The 21640-nt window shown below is 40.4% G+C and overlaps 1 protein-coding gene and 1 long non-coding RNA gene across 2 annotated transcripts in view; both read left to right on the top strand.

The window, feature by feature from the left end:
* The window catches only part of AHCYL2 (adenosylhomocysteinase like 2), a 171925-nt gene extending 151215 nt beyond the window's left edge, over positions 1 to 20710 (top strand). Inside the window, 8 exon segments of the mRNA XM_040471999.1 lie at positions 289 to 377; positions 3486 to 3556; positions 6880 to 6974; positions 13802 to 13900; positions 15573 to 15641; positions 15744 to 15822; positions 17078 to 17198; positions 17622 to 20710. Of these exon segments, the coding sequence (XP_040327933.1) occupies positions 289 to 377; positions 3486 to 3556; positions 6880 to 6974; positions 13802 to 13900; positions 15573 to 15641; positions 15744 to 15822; positions 17078 to 17198; positions 17622 to 17628 (630 nt within the window). The 3' untranslated portion in view covers positions 17629 to 20710.
* On the top strand, positions 6981 to 7753 carry LOC121028355 (uncharacterized). Its single transcript, XR_005789193.1, has 2 exons — positions 6981 to 7215; positions 7340 to 7753. It is a non-coding gene; the product is annotated as an uncharacterized LOC121028355 (long non-coding RNA).
* Positions 20711 to 21640: the final 930 nt, after the last annotated feature.

Below are 21640 nucleotides of genomic sequence, written 5' to 3'. Positions count from 1 at the left end.
TTTCTGATTTATTCCAGTGCACTGTTTGTGATGTTCTCTTAGCTTGTGTTTTGATTATAAATCGTGAGTGTGGGTGTTCTTATGTACATGCATGTGCTAAACAGGGGCTAGGAGTTTGTTTATGAACTGCATTCATTTGTTTGTTTTTTTCTTATTTTTTCCCCAAACATGAATCTATTCAGTGAAATTCCTTCTGGGGGTGGAAAATGAGGTACAGTTTACCAGAAGCTTCAAGATGTTGTTTTCTCACTGACTTTCCTTATTATGTGTCCTTTCTCCCCTCTTCAGGTGGGGAAGGGGTGCTGTGCTGCTCTAAAAGCCATGGGCTCTATTGTGTATGTAACTGAGATTGACCCCATCTGTGCTCTTCAAGCCTGGTAAGCATGCAAAAGGAAACTTGCTTTTTTCTCTGTGCCACCATCTAATGTGGGATCTTGTAACTGTCACCAAAGAATGGCCTGGTTAATGCCACATTTTATCTTAGAGGGGCCCAGATCCTGAGAGATGCTGCAGTTAAATGTGAGCTCCTCTCTTTCAAAGATCAAGGAGCTCTGCTCTGAGACAGCAGAGACTATAAGAGAAGCTAAAATTTAGAATTCCTGTGGAAATAATAAGGGGATGCCTTGAGCCAGAGAACAAGTAGTTCCTTCCTTTACCCAGGTATAATTCTTCTCCCTTTTTTAAAATATTTATTTTACTTTTGAGAGAGAGAGAGAGAGAGAACAAGAATGGTGGGGAGGGGCAGAGAGAGAGGGAGACCCAGAATCTGAGCTCCATGCCCTGGATTGTCAGCACAGAGCCCGACGTGGGGCTTGAAGCCATGAACCACGAGATCATGACCTGAGCTGATGTTGGACGCTTAATCTACTGAGCCACCCAGGCGCCTCCGTCTCCTTTTTTTTTTTTTTCCAAGTAAACTCTACGCCCAGCATGGGACTTGAACTCATGACCCCAGAGCAAGAGTTGTATGCTCCACCAACTGAGCCAGACAGGCACCCCAACTCTTCTTCCTTTGAAAAAAAGGATGATCAAAAAAGAAATAAGTTGAACACTTACTATGTTCTGAAAAAAACACTTCTGTGATATCCTTCCCCTAAATGTATAACCTGAATCTCATCAGGAGGAAACATCAGACAAATCCAAATAAAATCTGCTGTCTCTGAGTGAAGGGAGTATAGGAGTTTGTACTATTCTTGTAATTCTTAAGTTTGAAATTATTGCAAAATTTAAGGTTAAAAAATTGTTCTTGTCTCATCCATAAAATGTGGCTAATGATACCTACCTCAAAGAGTTGTGAAAGTCCAGTAAAACAATTATATAATTATTACATATGATTATACATTATATAATAAATATATAATTCCATAGAGTGTTGAGCTGCTGTCACATAATAAATGCTTGCTAAATAGTAGATATTATTAAAATGGTCTCTTGCTGTCCTCATCAGGACGAAAATACTACTGTCCCTGAAAACTACTGCAGAGCTCCATTGTCTGTAGCCTCCATAACCCACCCAATCTTTACCATTAATCCTCCAGAGGAAGACACCCAGGATAGAATAAGGCATGGCATAAAGATTTTGTTATACCCATTTTCCCCTCTTTTTCTACTCCTCACACATCCTAGCCATGAACCACAAATTTCCCCGACAGAGTTGTTGGCTTTCTCTGAGCCAGGGTTCATTAACATGTTTTCATATTGATTGAGACACTGATTCAAATTATCTTATAGACATGAACTGATCACTTACTGTATAATAGGTACTGTGCTCTGTGCTTAGGATGAATAAGATGAATATATGAATGAGGCAAGTTCCCTGCTTTTAGAGGCACGCAAATAACCACTGTGAATGGAATAAGTGCTATGATGGGGGTAAACAGCATGTGCTTCTGAAGGAGCCAAGAGAGAAATATCTAACTAAATAACAAAGAGGGGCGCCTGGGTGGCGCAGTCGGTTAAGCGTCCAACTTCAGCCAGGTCACGATCTCGCGGTCAGTGAGTTCGAGCCCCGCGTCAGGCTCTGGGCTGATGGCTCAGAGCCTGGAGCCTGTTTCCGATTCTGTGTCTCCCTCTCTCTCTGCCCCTCCCCCGTTCATGCTCTGTCTCTGTCCCAAATAAATAAACGTTGAAAAAAAAATTTAAATAACAAAGAGGCAGGGTAGAAAGAGATGTTAATAAAGCTGAGTCTTGAAAGTTGAGTAAGTGATTTCTTAGTCTGGAAGTAAATTCCAGACACAAGGAACATGTCACAAGGAGCATAGTCACTGAGGAAGGAGAGAACAGGGCATATTTAAGAGATGGAAATTGCAGGAGTGGTAATATCTGAGGTAGGAATCATATGTGAATATACTCATATATCTGCATAAGTTTTAGGTGTTATCCTGAGAACAGGCAATCTCACTGAAGTATTTTAAGCAAGGAAGTGACATGATCTAAATTGCATTTAGGAAAATTACTCTGCAAAATAAATGAGACATAAACCTAGAGATGATGAGGTCAGGCCAGGAGCTACTATAGGAATCCAGGTGAGAAGTAATAAGACCTGAACATAAGCAAGACCAGCATATATGGAGAGGAAGGGACCAATTCAAGAGATTATAAGGAATTAAGGGAAAACAACAATTCGGGAGAAGCAGTAGGCTAGGACATTCTAGTTTATTTGGCTCATACAGTTGGCTGAACAGTAATGCTGTAGATCAAGATAGAAAATAAAAAAAGAGACAGTAGATTTTGAGAGTACAGAAAAGATAATGAGTTTTTTCAAACCCAATAAATTTGAGATTCTTATGGGACATCCAGGAGAAGCTATCTAGTAGGTCATTTGATCCATGGCTCTGAAGCTTCAGAAAGATCTAACCTAAAGGTATATTTGTGCAGATCAGCCACCAAGAGGAATCATTTGCAGCCAAGGGAAGGGTATGGACAAACACTGAAAGAATAGAGAAAAGAGTCAAGGGCAGAACTCTACAGAGTATCAACATTTAAAGATTAAGATTGAAAAGGGCTATTCAGAAAAGTAGAAGGAAAACCAGGAAAGAACAGTTTCATGGACTCCAAGGAGTATTGTTTTAAAAATAGGTAAATAATGTTTAATGTAGTAAAGAAAATTAAGTAATATAAGAGTCTAAGGATTTGGGGGTGGGGGGGTGTGCATCCAGGAGATCGTTGATGATCTTGGGGAGAGTAGTTTCAAAGATTCAGTGGCTAAATTGTACTTTCTAGACATTCAGATGGAGAAAGTCACGGTAACCCCTGGCTCCTTATTTTCAGGAAGAATTAAGTTGCAGTGATACAAAGGAAACTTTATTTTGTCCTGTATGAAAAAAGGAGATGGTTTGAATTTTTCACTGCTAAGAATAATCTGACTGTATCAAGAAGTGACAGTGTGGGTACCAAAGGAACTTAGTGACAGCTTTTGAAGTTCTGTGGCAAAAGGCTCCCCAACTGCTATTTTTAGGTTAATTGATCATGTTTTATTTTTACAGTATGGATGGATTTCGGCTGGTGAAATTAAACGAGGTCATCCGACAAGTGGATATTGTTATTACCTGTACAGGTATGATTTTGACATACACAATATACATTTTGGCATTTGGGAATGCTTTCATGGAACAGGTGAAAAATGACTGGAAACTGTTCTGAATAAAACTAAACTCTAAAAGCCAGATACAGGGAGAGGGGGTTAAGTGTCCAACTTCAGCTCAGGTCATGATCTTGCAGTTCAAGCCCCGTGTCGGGCTCTGTGCTGACAGCTCAGAGCCTGGAGCCTGCTTCCGATTCTGTGTCTACCTCTCTCTGCCCCTCCCCCACTTGTAATATGTCTCTCTCTCTCTCTCTCTCTCAAAAATAAATAAAACCTTTTAAAAAATTAAAAAATAAAAAAGACAAAAGCCAGATACAGGGGTATCTAGGTGGCTCAGTCAGTTAAGTGTCCAACTCTTGATTTCAGCTCAGGTCTTGATCTCACATCGTGAGATCGAGCCTCTTGTTGGGCTCTGCACTGACAGCAAGGAGCCTGCTTGGGATTCTTTCTCTCCCTCTCTCTCTGCACCTCCCCTGCTCGCTTGCTCTCTCTCAAAATAAACAAACATTTAAAAAATAATAATTAAAGAAATAATAGCCAGATACAGGTGTCTATCTGTAGAGTCAATCTTTCACATTCTTCCTACCTCTTTAGAGCTCTGACCAAAAGTATAGGTCATCTAGGTCATCCCTGGAAGAAAGTTTCTCTCCATCCCTTTTAACTGTTCTATATCTCCATCCGTCCTCAACTACCAAGGGGATGACTAGAGATAAGTTTTATTTGGGCAGCCGGATCTTAAATTTGTACATTTGATTTTTTTATTTTACCTTCAAAACTAATGTGTATTTCTCTCTAGTCTCTATAATTAAAGCAGGCCTAAAACAAAATTCAGTTAGAGAAAGTAGGAAAGATAGTTGTATTAATTCCCAAAGAGGTAGATTGGAGTTTTAGAGAGGAATATGCAGAAATGGCTAGTTTCCTTGGACTGGGATACTTACTTTCTCTTTATCATAGGACCATAAACTGCTAGAATACTGGTTTTTATTTGTAATTATATTTTAGAGGAGGAAAATCAGAATATTTAAGAATGAAAATATATTTGTACCCTCAGGGTGAGATGGGGGCAGAGAAGAGGGACCATAAGAAACTGTTTTTGCTTCATATCAATCCCCTCATGTCTTTTTTTAATAGCTTTATTGAGATGTGATTCACATATCATACATTTCATCCATTTAAAGTGTATAATTCAGTATTTTCTAGCAAATTCACAGGGTCATACAACCATCACAACAATCTAATTTTTTTATTGAAATATAATTCATATACCATACAACTTACAGTTTTAAAGTATACAGTTCAGTGGGTTTTAGTGAAATTGTACAATATCTGATTCCAGAAACTTTTCATCACCCACAAAGAAACTCCACACCGTTAGCAGTCAGTGCTCATTCTTTCCTCTACCTCTGCCTGGCCCTAAGCAACCACTAATTTCCCTGTTTCTATAGATCTGGCTATGCTAGACATTTCATATCCATAGAATCCTACAGTATGTGGTCTTTTGTAACTGGCTTTTTTCACTTAGCATAGTGTTCTAAAGTTTCATCCATATGGTAATATGTGTTGATATTTCCTTCCTTTTTCTTGCTGAATTATATTTCATTTTAAGGATATAACACACTTTATTTATTGGTTGATGGACACTTGGGATGTTTTCGCTTTTTAGCTATTTTGAATAATGTTGCTATTGTGAACATTGTGCATAGTGTTTTTCTGTTAACATGTTTTCCGTCCTTATGAATATATATACCTGCCTACATATACCTTGGGATCGCTGGAATGTATGATAACTCTACTTTTAATATTTTGAGGAATTGCAAGCTTTTTCAAATAGACAGCACCATTTTACAATCCAGCAAGAATGTGTGGGGGTTGCGATTTCTCAACATCCTTGCCAATGCTATTATTGTCTATTGTTTTTATTATAGCTATCCTAGTGGGTGTGAAATGGTGTTTCGCTGTGGTTTTGGTTTTTAAAGATTTTTATTTCCAAGTAATCTCTACTCCCAATATGGCGCCCCAACTCACAACCCCAAGATCAAGAGTCACACGCTCCACTGACTGAACCAGCTAGGAGCCCCTCATTGTGGTTTTGATTTGCATTTCCCTAGTGACTAATAATGTTGAACATTTTTTTTTTTAATGTTTTATTTATTTTTGAGAGAGAGACAGAGCATGAGCAAGGGAGGGGCAGAGAGAGAGGGAGACATAGAAGCAGGCTCCAGGCTCTGAGCTGTCAGCACAGAGCCCAATGTGGGGCTCAAACTCACAAACTGTGAAATCACGATCTGAGCCAAAGTTGGACACTTAACCGACTGAGCCACCCAGGTGCCCCAATGTTGAACATCTTTTCATGTACACATTAGCACATCTTCTTTTGTACTTCTGCTTTTGAGAAATGTCTACTCCGGTCCTTTGCTCATTTAAAAATATTTTTTTTTATTATGTTTGTTTGTTTATTTATTTATTTATTTATTTAATTTTTTTTGAGAGAGAGAGAGAAAGCATGCCAGAGAGGGGCAGAGAGAGGAGAGAGAAATCCCAAGCAAGCTCCACACTGTCAGCACAGAGCCCAGTGCAGGGCTTGAACTCACATACTGTGAGATCATGACCTGAGCAGAAATCAGCAGTTGGACACTTAACTGACTGAGCCACCCAGGCACCTCCCTTTGCTCATTTTTAAATTGGGTTATTTGTCTTTTAAGTAAGGAGTTGTAAGGGTTCTTTATAAATTTTGGATACAAATCTCTTATCAGTTATATGATTTGTAAATATTTTGTTCCATTTATTTGTTTGTAAATAAATATCCCAAAATATGGGTTGTCTTTTCATTTTCTTGGTGGGGTTGTTTGCAGCACAAGTTTATTTTTTCTTTGGTTGCCTCTGCTTTAGGGGTTATAGCTAGGAAAACCATTGCCTAACCCAAGTTCACAAAGATGTATTCTTATGTTCTGCTAAGAGTTTTTTTTAATGTTTATGTATTTATTTTGAGAGAGAGAGGAGAGAGCTCACGCGCATGTATCAGCAGGGGGAGGGCAGGGAGGGAGATAGAGAATCCCAGGCAAGCTCCGTGCTATTGGTGCAGAGCCTGATGTGGGGCTCAATCTCACAAACTGTGAGATCATGACCTGAGATGAAATCAAGAGTCAGACGCTTAATCAACTGAGCCACCCAGGCGCTCCCTGCTAAGAGTTTTATAGTTTTAGCTGTTGTGTTTGGTCAGGTGAAATTTCACATATGGTGTGAGGTAGGGGTCCAACTTTATTTCTTTTCGTGTGGATCTCTCTTCTGTTTTTAAGGTAACAAGAATGTGGTAACCAGAGAGCACTTGGACCGTATGAAGAATAGCTGCATCGTTTGTAACATGGGACATTCCAACACAGAGATTGATGTGGTAAGATTAAGTAACTCATTATTGAGGCCTTTTTTTTTCTCTCCTTCCCAAGAAACGTAAACAGGAAGAAGAAAGGGAAGAGTCACCAGCCATCCTAAACATGACTGTCCTAGCAGAGCTGTCCACAGTCTGTTCACTTACTAGCCCTGTGACCTATGCTTGTGGATACTATAAAGCTTCTTCATCTCAATCATTTCAAATGATTATTTTCTTCCACCCCAGCTTGATACCTACTTACACTGTAAGCCATTTTGGTTCTCTAATTTGATTATATTCACCCTCAAATTATCCAATCCAACATAACACTTGGTCCTACCAAGTTGCCCAAGTAATAGTTAATAGAAGTGTTATTTATTTCTTTTCAGACTTACCAAAGTATCTCTCAGTGTGACTTTCACTCTGGTTTTAAATTTTTATGGCATTTTTCTGGCACAACTGTATTTCTCTCTGGGTAAATGGCTCAAGCAAAGCATGCTTTCATCTCCCCTGAGGGCTGCTCTGATTGAGCTCCAGCATTGCCAGGTAAGGATCAGTTGATATATTGAGAGCCTGTTGGATAATATCTATTTTAAATGATTTCTCTTTTTAACTTGTGCTGTATTCTTCTGTTATTAAAAATAGCTGGAAATACTGAAGCCTATTTCTGCCCTTAAGGTTTCTGAGTGGCATGGCTCCATTACTCTGTTTTATCATCGTAATATTTTGCTCATAAAGAGTCATTTCTTTTTTTCTTTTTTTTTTTTTTTTAACGTTCATTTATTATTGAGAGACAGAGAGAGACAGAGCATGAGCAGGAGAGGGGCAGAGAGAGGGAAGACACTGACCCAAGCTGTCAGTATGGAGCCCGATGCGGGGCTCAAACCCACAAACCGTGAGATTATGACCTGAGCTGTAGTCGGACGCTTAACCGACTGAGCCACCCAGGTGCCCCAAAAGAGTCATTTCTTTTTTCAATATTGAAATTTAAATATTGAATGGGTTTTTTTCTTTTGTTAAGTTTCACTTATATGCCATACTCCCTTTTACTAAATAGTCAAAGATATTAATATTTCTAAAACTGTCTAGCACATGATTGTCCTTTTCTGGATTAACCTGCTTATAGAGCCCCCAGATGGGAAAAGGCTTAAAGGAAGTAGTCATGCTCTGAACTCTAAAAAGAAATCTTCTGAGTAAGGGAAGGGGGAAGGAATTTTCTCTCCTAAACGCTCAAGTGCTTAAATAAAAACAATTCCAAATGCAATCATATAATTTTTACATTTTTACTTAATCTTATTTCATCCTCTTGACAATCTCACAAGGCATTATTCTAATCCCTGATTTTCATTTGGGAAACTAAGAACTTAAGTCCATTGTTGTCATATACATTGATTCAAAAATTAAATTGGAGCCCAAAATTCAGTTTTTTTTATTCTAGTCCAGTTTTTGTTTTATTTTGTTTTGTTTTCCTGTACATTGTATGTAGTATTACCTCCTCATGATTTCTAGGTTAACTTCAAAGTGTGATGGTAATCCCTCTTCTAAAGGCAATCCAGACATAAGTAATCTTGCAGGATAAACGCCAAGAAACTCTACCTTCAGTCATAAATATTTATTGTGTGATTGCTATATGCCAGGTGCTATTCTAGATGCTTGGAGTCAGTGAACAAAACAGGCAAAGATTCTTGCCCTCAGAGAGCTTATTACATTTTAAAGGATAAAAAAGACAATAAACATAGTTCATGTAGTATGTTAGAAGACAAAAGCACATGGAAAAAAGAAAAAGTGGCGTATAGTAAGAGGAATCAGGAGTGCCAGATTGTAATTTTAAAGAGTGGGATCGGGGGGCGCCTGGGTGGCGCAGTCGGTTAAGCGTCCGACTTCAGCCAGGTCACGATCTAGCGGTCCGTGAGTTCGAGCCCCGCGTCAGGCTCTGGGCTGATGGCTCAGAGCCTGGAGCCTGTTTCCGATTCTGTGTCTCCCTCTCTCTCTGCCCCTACCCCGTTCATGCTCTGTCTCTCTCTGTCCCAAGAATAAATAAAAAAACGTTGAAAAAAAAAAATTAAAGAGTGGGATCAAGGTATAACCCTCATTAAAAAGGTGATGTTTGAGCAGACTTGAAGGAATTAGCAAGGTGGACTTTTAGGTGAAGAACATTTTAAGAACAGCCAGAGCAAACGCCCTGAGGCAGGAATATGCCTAGTCTGTTTGAGGATCAACAATGAGGCCAATGTGGTTGAGATAAATGAGCATGGGGCAGGGAAAAGTAGATGAGGTGAGAAAGAAGGGGCCGGATCTTACAGAGCCTCACAGGCCATTGTAAGAACTCCTGATTATATTCTGAGAGAAATAGGGTGCCATTATAGGATTTGTAATAATCTGACTTTTAAAAAAGGCTCACCCTGGCTGTTGTGTTGATACTGGACCTAGTTTTGTATGTATTGCTAGGTAGCCTCTAATATCTGGCACTGACACTAGCCAAGGGCCATGCCTCAATTCTCTTTGTGCTTTTCTTAGCAGAAGGTATATGACTAAACTGAATGGTCCAGAAAGGGACAGGCTCAGAAGGACTTTGGAAAAGTTAAATTACTCAACCTTTGATGGTAGTGTCCTGGGCATATAAAATGAAATTTAAGGAAATGGCAAACTCATCTAATTGAAATCAATGTTCATTCACAATTTAATTTGTATTGAATAATATGAATTGAATAATTTCTCTGCTCTGTGTTGAGTATTTACTGGCTGAAGAAACAGTGAACAATATTCCTGCTCTCGTGGTACTTATATTCTAGCGTGGGATACAGACAATCAACAGATAGTTTTGTCAGTTAGTGCCTCGTATGAAAGAAAAACAGCAAAGTGAGGCCATTGAGGATGCTATTTTAGTTAAGGTGATCAAGGAAGGTCTCTTTGAGGAGATAACATTTGAACAAAAACCTGAATGAATGGAAGGAACAAGGTATCTGAACATTCTATTCAGAGAGAATGGTGAGTAAAAAGATGCTGAGTTAGAAACGTGCTTTATGTTTGGGGAACAGGAAAAAGGCCATCATGGCAGGAACAGGATAGGCAAAGGATGAGAATAAGAGGCAGCTGAAGGAGGGCAGTGGGTTATGTAGGCCTTTGTAGGCCACAGTAAGGACCTCAGATTTTATTCTGGGTATAGTGGAAGCCATTGGAAGCCATTCCAGCGGCACCTAGCTGGCTCCGTCAGTAGAGCGTGTGAGTCTTGATCTTGGGGTTGTGAGTTCAAGCCCCATGTTAGACGTAAAGGTTACTTAAAAAAAAGGTGGGGGTGGAAGCATTCCAATTGGAAAGTTTTAACCAGGTAACTGAAAAAAATATGACTTGTTTTAACAGAATACTCTGACTGTGGTATAAAGAAAACACTTCTGGGGCGCCTGGATGGTTCAGTCGGTTAAGCATCCAACTTCGGCTCAGGTCATGATCTCACGGTTCGTGGGTTCGAGCCCTGCGTCGGGCTCTGTGCTGACAGCTCGGAGCCTGGAGCCTGCTTCGGATTCTGTGTCTCCCTCTCTGTCTGCCCCTCCCCTGCCCATGCTCTGTCTCTCTCTGTCTCTCAAAAATAAATAAATGTAAAAAAAAATTTTTTAAAGAAAACACTTCTGGAGCTTGAGTAGTGGTAGGGACAATAGAGGCTCTTTCAGTATTTCCAGTTATGAGAGAAAGTGGGAGCTCAGATGACATGGGTAAGCAATGAAGGTAATATATTGTGAACGTAGGACCAGTGGGACTTGCTAAGTGGCTTGGGTGCAGAGAGTGGAAAAAAGAGGAGAATCTGTATAAGTAATCTCAGTGAAACTGCAAAGGAGAATGATTCAGTAAATTTTACCCAGATATTTTTAGCAATCAAAAATGTAAGTGTTTTGTTTTGTTTTGTTTTGTTTTGTTTGTAGGAATTTATAGTTTTACCTAACCTAGAGATGTTGACTGCTGTGTTTCTTGGAAGGAATAGCTCATCAAAAGAGTTGGACATTTAGAAAACTGCATTTTTTTTTCCTGTATATTAATGCTGTGAAAACTTAGGGAACCTGTGACTGGATTGCGCTCCTAGCTGCCTTTTGGCCATGTCTTTCTTTAATGTGTTTCCTTTTCTCTTGAAAACAGACCTCCTTACCCATATACATCACATAGATGGCCTTTATGACTGTAACCTTCACACTTCAAGTGGCTAAACCATTATGTACACATGCTTTAAAAGTTTCCACCAGCCAAAGAATTAGAACCTGAGACTTGCTATTTTTGCAGCACTAGAACCACAGTTGTTTCCCTAAAAACAAATTGATGTGTACTATCCAAAATCACATAATACCAGTTTGTGCAAGCATGGTCATTCACAGTGAGATATACACCTTGTTTGGGAACATAGTCTCTGTAAGGAACCTTTTTCCTGGTAGGTTGCTAAATGACTGTAAATCAACAGAAAAGACAATTTGATGCCTTTAAGAGAAATTCATATAAAACTATGCTGGCCATAGGAAATCCTTCTTTCAAGGACTGTCACTGTCAGATAAACTTACTAGGTTGTTGGAGCTGCCCGGGCAGTGTTAGAGATCATTTAACTTCGTGTCTCTTTGAACCCTGTTTTAAACTGACCCTCAGGTCTTTTTCTTGCACCATAGCCATTCCAGTGCTCCAGCACACTGCCTCAACAAAGCATTGATCATTTTATGATGTTCATAAGAAGTGTCTCTTCCTTGATTCCACCATATCCTAAGACAGGAGACTCCTTTTATCATGGTGTCACCTCTTTACTGCCCATCCAAGATTGCTTGTCCTCTGGAAAATTATGACTGTGAGACACTAAGAACCTAAAATACTTTAAAGTTCCAACATCTCAACAAAAAAATGCTCGTGTTACCAAGGAGTATCTTTTGTCTCTTGCCCTCTATGTTGTTATTTCTAAAGGCTAATGGATTTACTTTGTATATCCTTAACTTCCCAAAGTGGTCTGTTTGCTTAAATTCTTTTTAACTCTATTTACAGTGTTGATTTATTTAAAAAATTAATTCTAACTGTAAAGTAATACTTCCTTTTTTTTTTAATTTTAGAGAGAGAGAGAGAGAGCAAGAGCATAAGTGGGGGAGAGGGACAGAGAGAGACAGAGACGGAGACAGAGACAGAAAATCTTAAGCAGACTCCACACTCAGCATGGAGCCAGATGCAGGGCTTGATCTCACGCCTCTAAGATCATGACCTCAGCCAAAATCAAGAGTTGGACTTGAGTCACTTGGCTGACTGAGCCACCCAGGTGCCCCAATAGTTGCTTGTTTTAAAAATTCAAGCAACATAAATATGTTTAAGAAGTAAAACATTTACAAAATTGAGGTTATAGTATATTGTTCTGCAACTCTGTGTTGTCACTTAACAATAATGAGTGGTTTTCATGTTAACACATATAGATCTACTTTTTTATATAATATTTGCATAACATTCCATTGTATGAAATTATCCAGACTTACTTAGCTATTCCTTTGTTAAATTAAATTTTTTGCTAATACAGATAATACTGGATTGAACATTCTTGGCACTTATATTTATGAACTTGAGCAAGTGTTTCTATAGAGCCCTAAAGGTGAAACTGATTGGTCAGAGATTAGGTACATATAAAATTTTGTTAGCTACTACCAAATTGCTCTTTCTGTTGAACCAAATTATGAAACTTGGTATTTCAAGACTTTTTGTTTCCCATGTACCTAATAAATGGTACATTCATTCATTAATACAGTCCTGAATATACTGAAACAGAATTATGTTTGTCTTTCCCACTAGATTGGTAATTAAAAGATGATATAGTCCCTGTCCATAAATAGCTCACAATCTAGCAGAGGAGCCCACAGTCTTGTCTATAATAGTGTCATTTACTACATCGCCTAGAATGTAGAATGTACCCAGCAAATGAGTACTGTATAACTGAAGTGTTTCTCTGTTTGTCTGAAAACTACTGTTTGGCAGATCTTCTTAATTTTACCAGCTGAGCCATAGGGTGGTTTTAGAATATGGACTCCCTTTCTATTTTAGGAATGGCCTATTGGAAGAAGGAAGTTGTTGTCTTAAGTCTAAACCCTGTGACTGTTATTTATTTGATTGCTGCTATTAATAAACTTAACATTTCTTCTCTTGTTCTCCGAATACACAATATACAGAAATGGAAGGAGGGTGAGCTGTTGGGAGCTTTACTCTACCATTAAGCATTTCTCTAAAGGCTACCTCACATTTGCACTTAGGTCACAAAGCTTCTGTAACTTTAAGGTGAACCACCATCATTGAGAAGGTGGAACCTGGGATATGAGGATGTGAAGGCAGAACTTCGGGCCCCAGCATGCTATATTTAGGACAACCAGCTTTCTCTAACAAATCTCACTTAGCTCCGACCCTCCTTTTTTCTGTTTCTCTTCAGCATTTGTGTATTCAGTTTGCTTTGTATCAATTTGCACTTGTTTGCATGTTGCTTTATAAGTAATTTTAGAGGCTTTTTCCTCCTCACGTATGCATCGTTTTGTGTCCCCACCTAAAGTATGAGCTTTTTGAAGGCAGAAACCATGTCTTTGGTTTCTTTTGTATTTCCCATAGCACCTTTTACTGTGCTCAGCAGAGAGTAGGCATACAGTGTATGTTGTGGAATGACATCCTGAGTGATCCCTCCCTGGCTGGGCCTAAGATTAAATACCTTGAAATGGAACAGTCCTAACCAACCTGGGAAAGGTATTCTCCATCTGGCATGTTGGTTGCTCCTTTCAACTTGCTATTTGAAATGGCTCCCTTCAACATCTTTCCATAAAGTGGGACAAGTCGTGGCCGATGATGTACTTGCTGTGTGTGTGTTCCAGGCGAGTCTGCGGACACCAGAACTGACCTGGGAGCGAGTGAGATCCCAAGTTGACCATGTAATATGGCCTGATGGCAAGAGGATAGTATTGCTGGCAGAGGTAAGACCTAAGACTGATAAGAGAAATTCACCCCTGACAGGAAAGACTGCAATATCCACGTCCCCTCCTCCACATGTTCTCTCATTTTTTGAGCACAAGCTTAACTACTTTACCAGTGGATTTTACATCTGATTGTGAAAGGTCTTTTCATTCAGCAATTAAGAAACTATTTTGGTTCCTTACTTTTCCGCAATTATCCTGTCTCTCTGTGTCAATCTACAGGTAGCGTCAGATAATGACTCTTACTGTGGAAGAATTAGCAGATAGAGTCAATGCCACTTTGAGCGATGCCTACAAAGAGATAATGTCATTTGCGGGATGGCTTAATCAGTAAGCACAAAGCAGATATTCCTGACTGTACCTAAGACTATTGTAGGCAAGCTCTAGGACAGTCTTTGCTGATAGATCATGTTTTTGAGTGACATTCCTCTGAGTTGAACCAGATGTGTAGTAGGCACCCAGCTGTCTATTGGTCGTATGATTAATATTTCCCTGTCCTGACTTCTTCTGGCTCAGACTTACTCTTCACTTTCATCCCACTTAGCCTTCCGTGTCAATTTTGGCTACTTTTCCTTTCTTGAAAGCTCCTCTTCCCTAGTCTTAGATTCCTGACGGCAATATCGATGCCCGCTGTTCTTACCTTGACAGTTTCTCTTCTTCAGAAGAAAGATACCAAAATAACAAGAACGATAATAATACGTTTCTTGAGGTTTGATTTTCTGTCAGTTTTCCTTCCTTTTTTTAAAATTAAGGAAACTTTTAATATGAAGATGTAAAAGATACACCATCTTCACGGAGGGACCCTTAAATTTATGCTGGAGTACCCTTACTGTTCTCTTTACCTTTTTCCACCTTATCTCACCTTCTCACATACTTTAGGGCATCTGTAAAGGGACTGGATTACTCCTTCACGAGAAAGGAGCTTGTACAGGGAAGGGATGAGCAGGTTGTTAAATATTCATTAATTGCTTTTATATCAGCCAGCTGTCTGGTGACTTATTTCTAGTTGCCCTGGGAGGTCCCATCTAGTGATTTTGGTGACAAAAGCAAGCACCATGGTTTTTGGCTACTATGTTTCAGAAAAAAAAAAAAGGTGGTCAAGCTTCCTAGGGAACAAAATAGGAAAGAATAGCAATCTCCAGTAGCCTCCAGCCCTTGTATTCTCTGAATCATCCACTAGAAATACAAGAATACCCTTGCATTCAGGAGAACCAAACTGCAGAAGAAGCACAGAAATCATCACAGCTTACTAAGTCCAAAGATACCTCCCCTCACAACCTGGAGAGGTTGCCCCTGGACTTGACTACATCCTTGCTTACAACAGTCTTTCAAAAGAATGCCAATGCCTCTGAAGGAGGATATTCTGTTGCAGAAAGTATGAAATTCAAGAGAAGCATACCCTTCCTTGGCATAAGCCTCAGTATCACGTGACCGTCTCTATTCCTTTTTACATAATCCCAGAGATCTTTTATCCATTACCTTCATCAAATTTTCCAGAAGTTTTTAATTCCACTTAAATGTCGACCAATTCATTTCTATTTATCGAACACCTACTTTTTGTCCAGCAATGTTAGTTGGAAGTATTTGGAAAATTGCAGTTGTGTGCGTCCTTCGCTCCTCAAAGGCTAGAGACTTTGTCCTAACTCATCTGTGTCTTAACCCTTCTCTCCAGGGCCGTCTGCTGAACCTAAGCTGCTCCACAGTGCCTACATTTGTGCTCTCAATCACCGCCACTACTCAGGTAGGGCCATCAGAGCGGAAAGCAGTGGGCTGGAACGGGTCATCAGACCATCAGGGTTTCACTTGATATGGCACATCAGCATCCATCTCTCTGCTTTTCTAGGCTCTTGCCTTGATAGAGCTTTACAATGCTCCTGAGGGTCGCTATAAGCAGGATGTCTACCTGTTGCCCAAGAAAATGGGTAAGCATGCGCTCCTCCATCCCAGTCCGTTCCCAAGTAGTTCAGAGTGAGACGCTAAATGAAGTTTGGGGCACTAAATTTCTTATGGAAAGGGGGTGGGGAAGATATCTGTGCCTTCTAAAGTAGGAGCTAGGATTCCTAGGTTTCATTACTGATTGATTTATCACATTTTCCACATGAGTTGTCCTAGTGAAGTCATTACATTTTGCTATGATTTGCCTACCTGTGAATTTCAAGGATTTTTTTCTCTTAAAGTATCTTATATGCAAGAATCTCAAAGGAGAAAAAAATCTTCCCCTAAGAAAGAGGACTCATCTTCCACCTCGTGACATCTGACTTATTCCAACTCTAGGCTGCTGCATAGCCCCTTCCAGACTTTCCTCAGACTGAGAAGACTTTTCATACTACATCTTCTAACTCTGGCCTCATTGTCAGGGCCAAAGGAAAGACTGAATAGCTTCTGTTAAGACTAGTCATGCGGGTGTTTCATATAAGGGAAACATTAAACTCTTGAAAATTTAAAGAACCCGCCTCAAGCACCTGAACTGATACAGCGTGTTTACAAACTCCTGAGGCAAAGATCAGGGAATAAATCAGCTTCTGGTTTTGTTTTGCTTTAGCACTTGATGCATAGCAACTGTTAGGTGTTGACATATTTTCCCTTTAATATATCCTTTGGAAGGATATAAAAGAAATAGAACAGTCTATATTTTGGCTGAATATATAATGAAGTTAGGAAGACCAAACAAATAGTTAGAAAAATTACATAAAATTCTGAATAATATGTATTCAGGCAATGGAATATAGACAGAGCCCATAACTAAGGATACTAAAAGCAAAGCAAACAGTGTAGTATCATTCTTAGACATTCCTTTCCAGTTTCCTCGGGTGTTAGTTTTTCTGAGTCGCCCAAAGTACAGAGTTTCCCATCTTTTATTCCCTTGCTATCCCATCCTTTCTTTTAGACCCTAAGAACTATTGCTTCTTTCACGTCTCCCTTACCTTTCTGGGGAGAAGGAAAGATTCAAGGATGAAACAGCTGGTAAGAAGGAAGTGTTACAGTTTTGAAAAACACTGGGCTTGAAGCTCAAGCAACCACTCCTTAGAATTCTGGGCCGGTGAGCCAAAGTTGAGCATTTTTCTTTCGGCTCCGAGAATTAGAAGGTGTCTCCCAACTTTTTAAGGCCTAGCCTGGCGAGCACAGCCAGACAAGAGGCATGAATGTTTATACCAGGGCTTCTGTGGTCTGTTCCAGATGAGTATGTGGCGAGCCTACACCTGCCCACCTTTGATGCCCACCTGACGGAGCTGACAGACGAACAGGCCAAGTATCTGGGACTCAACAAGAATGGGCCTTTCAAGCCTAATTACTACAGGTGCCTTGGCCCCCCCCCCCGCCCCCCGCCCCCCAGAAAACAGGGAAACCCGGGTAGTAAAGAGCTTTCTGCACTGAAATTGGTCTTTACAACTTTTACTACATTTACATGAACTCAGAAAAATAAACCCACTCCCCCCTCAGTACCACCCCCAAAGGACTCTTTGAGGCTTTCTCCAGACATTAAATAGTGTTCCCTTTTCTGAATTTGCCTTTCTCCATTTCATCTTAATATTATTTTTACCTCTTTATAGAGAAATACTGGGCATTTTCACTCATGTGAAAAAGCACCACAAGTATTTACCCTCACCATCCACTCCAGAAAAGTCCCTGTCTACCTGCTGTACCTTTAGGTGGGCTCTTCATGTCCCAGCATCCTCATAAGCTGATAACATCATAGTCTCATCTTTCTTTCTCCCTCTAGGTATTAAGTTCCTGTAATTCAAGCCAGAAGAAGTTCTAAGGAATAGAACTCCAAGTCTTTTCTCCACTCCTATACAGGAAAGAACCCAGCAAGCTGCTTCTCCAATCAGCTGCTCGCCGTGCTCACCCTATATGTTAGGTTATTTATTTATTAAAACCTAGAATCCTGTGCCTGTTGCCTTGGCCCAAAGTGTGGTTACTGCCCGGAAGGCTGTGAGAGCCACAAGGGACAGGCTGAGGAAGGAAAGAAATGGGGTAATCCTTCCCAGTGCATTTTTTGCATCATTCCCCGTTGACTTGGAATCCTCAGCAATGGTCATATGTCTCTTGTCCAGGTTCAGGAGTTAGTCCAGGGATTCCAGACTCCTTGTTCCCTGGGTTTTTTAGAATAAATTTCCTGCAGCTGCCTTTCTCAGCTTTGGCCCTTCCCTAGGTTAGGCCTTTTGGAAGCTACCGAGTCAACATGGCCTAAGTTCCCAGCCTTGACCATCACTATCACTGCCTTCTTGATAGAATGACTGGGAAGGAAGGAGTACATGTTATGGCTTTGGCAAGCTACACCAAAAACTTAGCTATGCCTGTGCTAACTTGGAGTCTTCTTCCTTACCCAGGACTCCTTTCTTCCTTGAATAGTCATGTCTATTTTAACACTTTCTGGGTCCAAGAGGGATGTGCCTCCATTATTTCCTCAGCAGCTCTGGTGTTTGTCAGATATTTGTCTTGCCATCTTTCTAACCCAGCTAACCCCTGCTCAGGAAGTGGGGGCTAGCCCCAGTGGGGCCCATAGTTTTACTTGTCATTTAACTGGACAGTTTCCCGGGAAGTTCCCTCTAGACTGGCACTGTCTCAGAAAAGGAGAGAAACTCTGCTTCCTGAAATTTCCTCTTACTGCCTAAAACTGCTTTTGAAACTGAGCAAGGAAAGATGAACTTTCCAATGGATCTGGGGGGTGTAGGGCTCTGGAAGTGGGACAGGTCACTCACGCCCGCAGCTTGTCACTCTAAAGAAGCAGAATGTATTTATTTGTCTCCTGGGAAGGGCTCTGCAGCTAAACTGGGTAAGCTATACAGAGTTGACACTGTAAACTGTGTCCAAATAATTAAAGCTAGTTTGACTAGTTTCAACTTCATCAGACATTTCATTTCTTTGGCCATTGCCATTGATGAAACTGGGATCTGATGTCTCTACGATTTAGTCTGTGGTTTTTCTTCTCTGCTGGGATATATTTTTATGTTCTTGCCTCTTCCATCTTAAGACTCTATAATTCAGAGGTAGTTTCTTGAGTAACTCCAACATTACAAAAAACTAGTAATGCAAGCAGCCTGAAATTTTATGTCCCACGTAAGAGTTGGATACCTTTTGGAGACTGACATGTTGGTCTTAAGGGTTTCACTGGGACCAGACTTGTTCTAAGAGTTAAAGTCTGGAGTGGCCCTAGAAATCTTGAATGAAATGAGTCCCTTTCCCCCGCTGACAACTTTCTTTAACACTCTCATGTTTGTTGGTTTGTTTCCCCCCCCCCCCTTTTTTTTCCTACCCTGGTCTGCCTCATAGTCTCAAGACCAAGGTAACTCAAGGAAACACCACCAGACCACCCAGGATCACTATAACCTTCCCACCCTGATTCTCCTCACCTACCTCCACTTTGTTCAACTTCCCCTGGCGTTCATATATACTTTCAGAGCTAGTCTGGAAGAGACCTTCCTTTTGGAGGTAGAGAGGTGGCCTTTGGATAAATGGCTGTTTGCTTCATTAAATAGTATGCAGTCTCAGCCTAGAGAGTCTGGTTCCTCAGAGGCTTTATGTCTTAGCACATACCGGAAAAGTGCCACATATATGGCTATATTCTTTCATGAGGAAGATTGTAAATGCTGAAAATTCTACTAGACCTCTCAGTTCTTCCTTTTGCCTACCCAGTTCTGAGTTTTGTATTAATTGCATCTCTTTTGTATTAGTTAACTGGATACAGGTCTTTGTAACTTTTACCAAGGGCAGATTCCATTAGGTAGATATCTGGACTCTAGCCTGTTATGTTCATAAGCCAAAAACCATAACTTGCTGTTTCTCAGTAAAGCCGAGTTCTCTAGGGAGCAGTATTACTTAGTTACTGATCCTGACAGAGCACACCCTGCCTTGTTATAGTGAAGAGACCCATTCCAAATAAAAAAGGAGCCACCTTTGGGCCTCTAAGTTTGATTGCCAGTGTTGCTGCCCATGGTGAGATATTTGCCTCTGAGTTTCAGATGACCCCCTTTCCTTTCTCTCTAGGGACCCCATGTCATCAACCATTAAGAAGAAGGAGGCCCAGGCCTCCTGAGTATTTGGGTTCTACCTTAGTGTTGGAATTTGGTCATTATTCCCTCTACCCTTGGAATCAGAGAACAAAATGTGTCTTCTTCCCTCAAGCTCTCACCTTAGATGCATTCAGGTATCTGGAAGCATAGGAAAGAAGACGAATTATCTGTTTGTATATGGCCCTGGCTGGTGGAGATACTTAGCATTTTTTCTGCAATGAATTTCTGCTAGTTTTCAAGGTCTCATTTGCCTTCTTAATGGAAATTCAGGGTTTTTGTTTTTTGTTTTTTGTTTTCCTCGTTAAAAAAAGAAAAAAGGTATCTGGTCTACCTTCTGTCTGCCCTCCTACCTCCTCAACCTACCCTCCCATATGAGCACGGCTTCCCATGGCCACATACTCCTGCAAAGCTTTTTTGCTGCTTGGCTTTTCTCTGAACAGATCTGAAATTGCTGCTCCTGTGGTTTTCTCAAAATTAACTTTGTCATGGTTTTAAAAAAAAGAAATCAAAATGCATTGTTGCATTAAGCTTTTTTAATAAAGGAAATTATGGAAAGAAAATAGGCAACACCAGCAAATTATATGTAGAGAATAAACTAAACTATATATATATAATATATATATATTATATATATAATCATCTAGTTCTTATTGTCATCTTACTGAAAGGAAATAAAACCTCTAAGGATCACCGTTTCTGAGAGGATCTTGGAAATCTTTATGTCTAAGTGATTGTATTAGATCAGCAATAATGACTATGTAATCTCAAAACATAAATAAAATATTCTTAAAATGGATTCTTATCTTGAGAGTATTGCTTGCTTCTGTGAACTAGGAATTCAAGAGATGAGTGACGTTTCTTGGCAACAGGCTGGAGAGCCTACTGCAGGGCAAAGATGTGAAAAGTTGAAGTGGTTAACAATAGCATATTTGAATGGCCTTAGCCTTGGGTCCCTTATTCCATGGTAGGCCATTCCACTAATATCTTTCCCCCAACCCACCCCCTGCTATGTGTGTAAAGAACCTGCTTTCTCAGAACCATCACCCCCGGGAGTTGAAAAGTATAGAGAAACTAGAGTGTGGTTCTAGGTCCCCCAAGCCCTCTGTGTTCTGCCCTTAGCTGGACAACACAAGATGCCAGCATCCATGGTTTGGGATTAAAGGGTCCTGACACCCAGAACTTGACTACATCCAGCCAAAGGGAAGAAATAAATTACTCTGACAGAGATTTGTTTCCAGATCAGCTTTTGCTTGACTAAATCGGAAACTAAAGGGCGAATCCAACTTCCTCTTCTTCCTCAACTACCAGTAGAGTGGCCATTTTTGAGCCAGTTTTCTAATAGCCACCTCTCTTAGTTGACAAATTAAACTAGTTCTTCCTGTATTCAAGATGTTTTCTTCCCCCTAAGAATCTTCTGCTACTTTGACTTGTCTTTACCTAAACTAAGGGCTAAAACAGTTTGGGTAGTTGGTAATGGCTCAAAGCTGGTGCCACTCCAGTTGCGAAGGAGAATGCAGGGGCCAGCAATGAAACCTATGAGCCACTGGCAGGTTTCACCCCCCTACAGCAGGGCTTGGCTCCTCTTCTGTGAAAGATGGGAGCATGGGTGCCTGGGTCTTAGTTTCAGACTCACAGGGTAAGCCCTGACTATGCACTGCTGTGCAATTTCTCTAGCCTGTGGTCCTGTGGAAAGAGACTGGACCTCTTAAGTCAGGCTCACTTGACT

Source organism: Herpailurus yagouaroundi, unplaced genomic scaffold (assembly GCF_014898765.1).
Source record: "Herpailurus yagouaroundi ecotype Mexico unplaced genomic scaffold, PumYag 100, whole genome shotgun sequence".
Lineage (NCBI taxonomy): Eukaryota > Metazoa > Chordata > Mammalia > Carnivora > Felidae > Herpailurus > Herpailurus yagouaroundi.
This window is presented reverse-complemented; position numbering and strand designations above follow the sequence as displayed.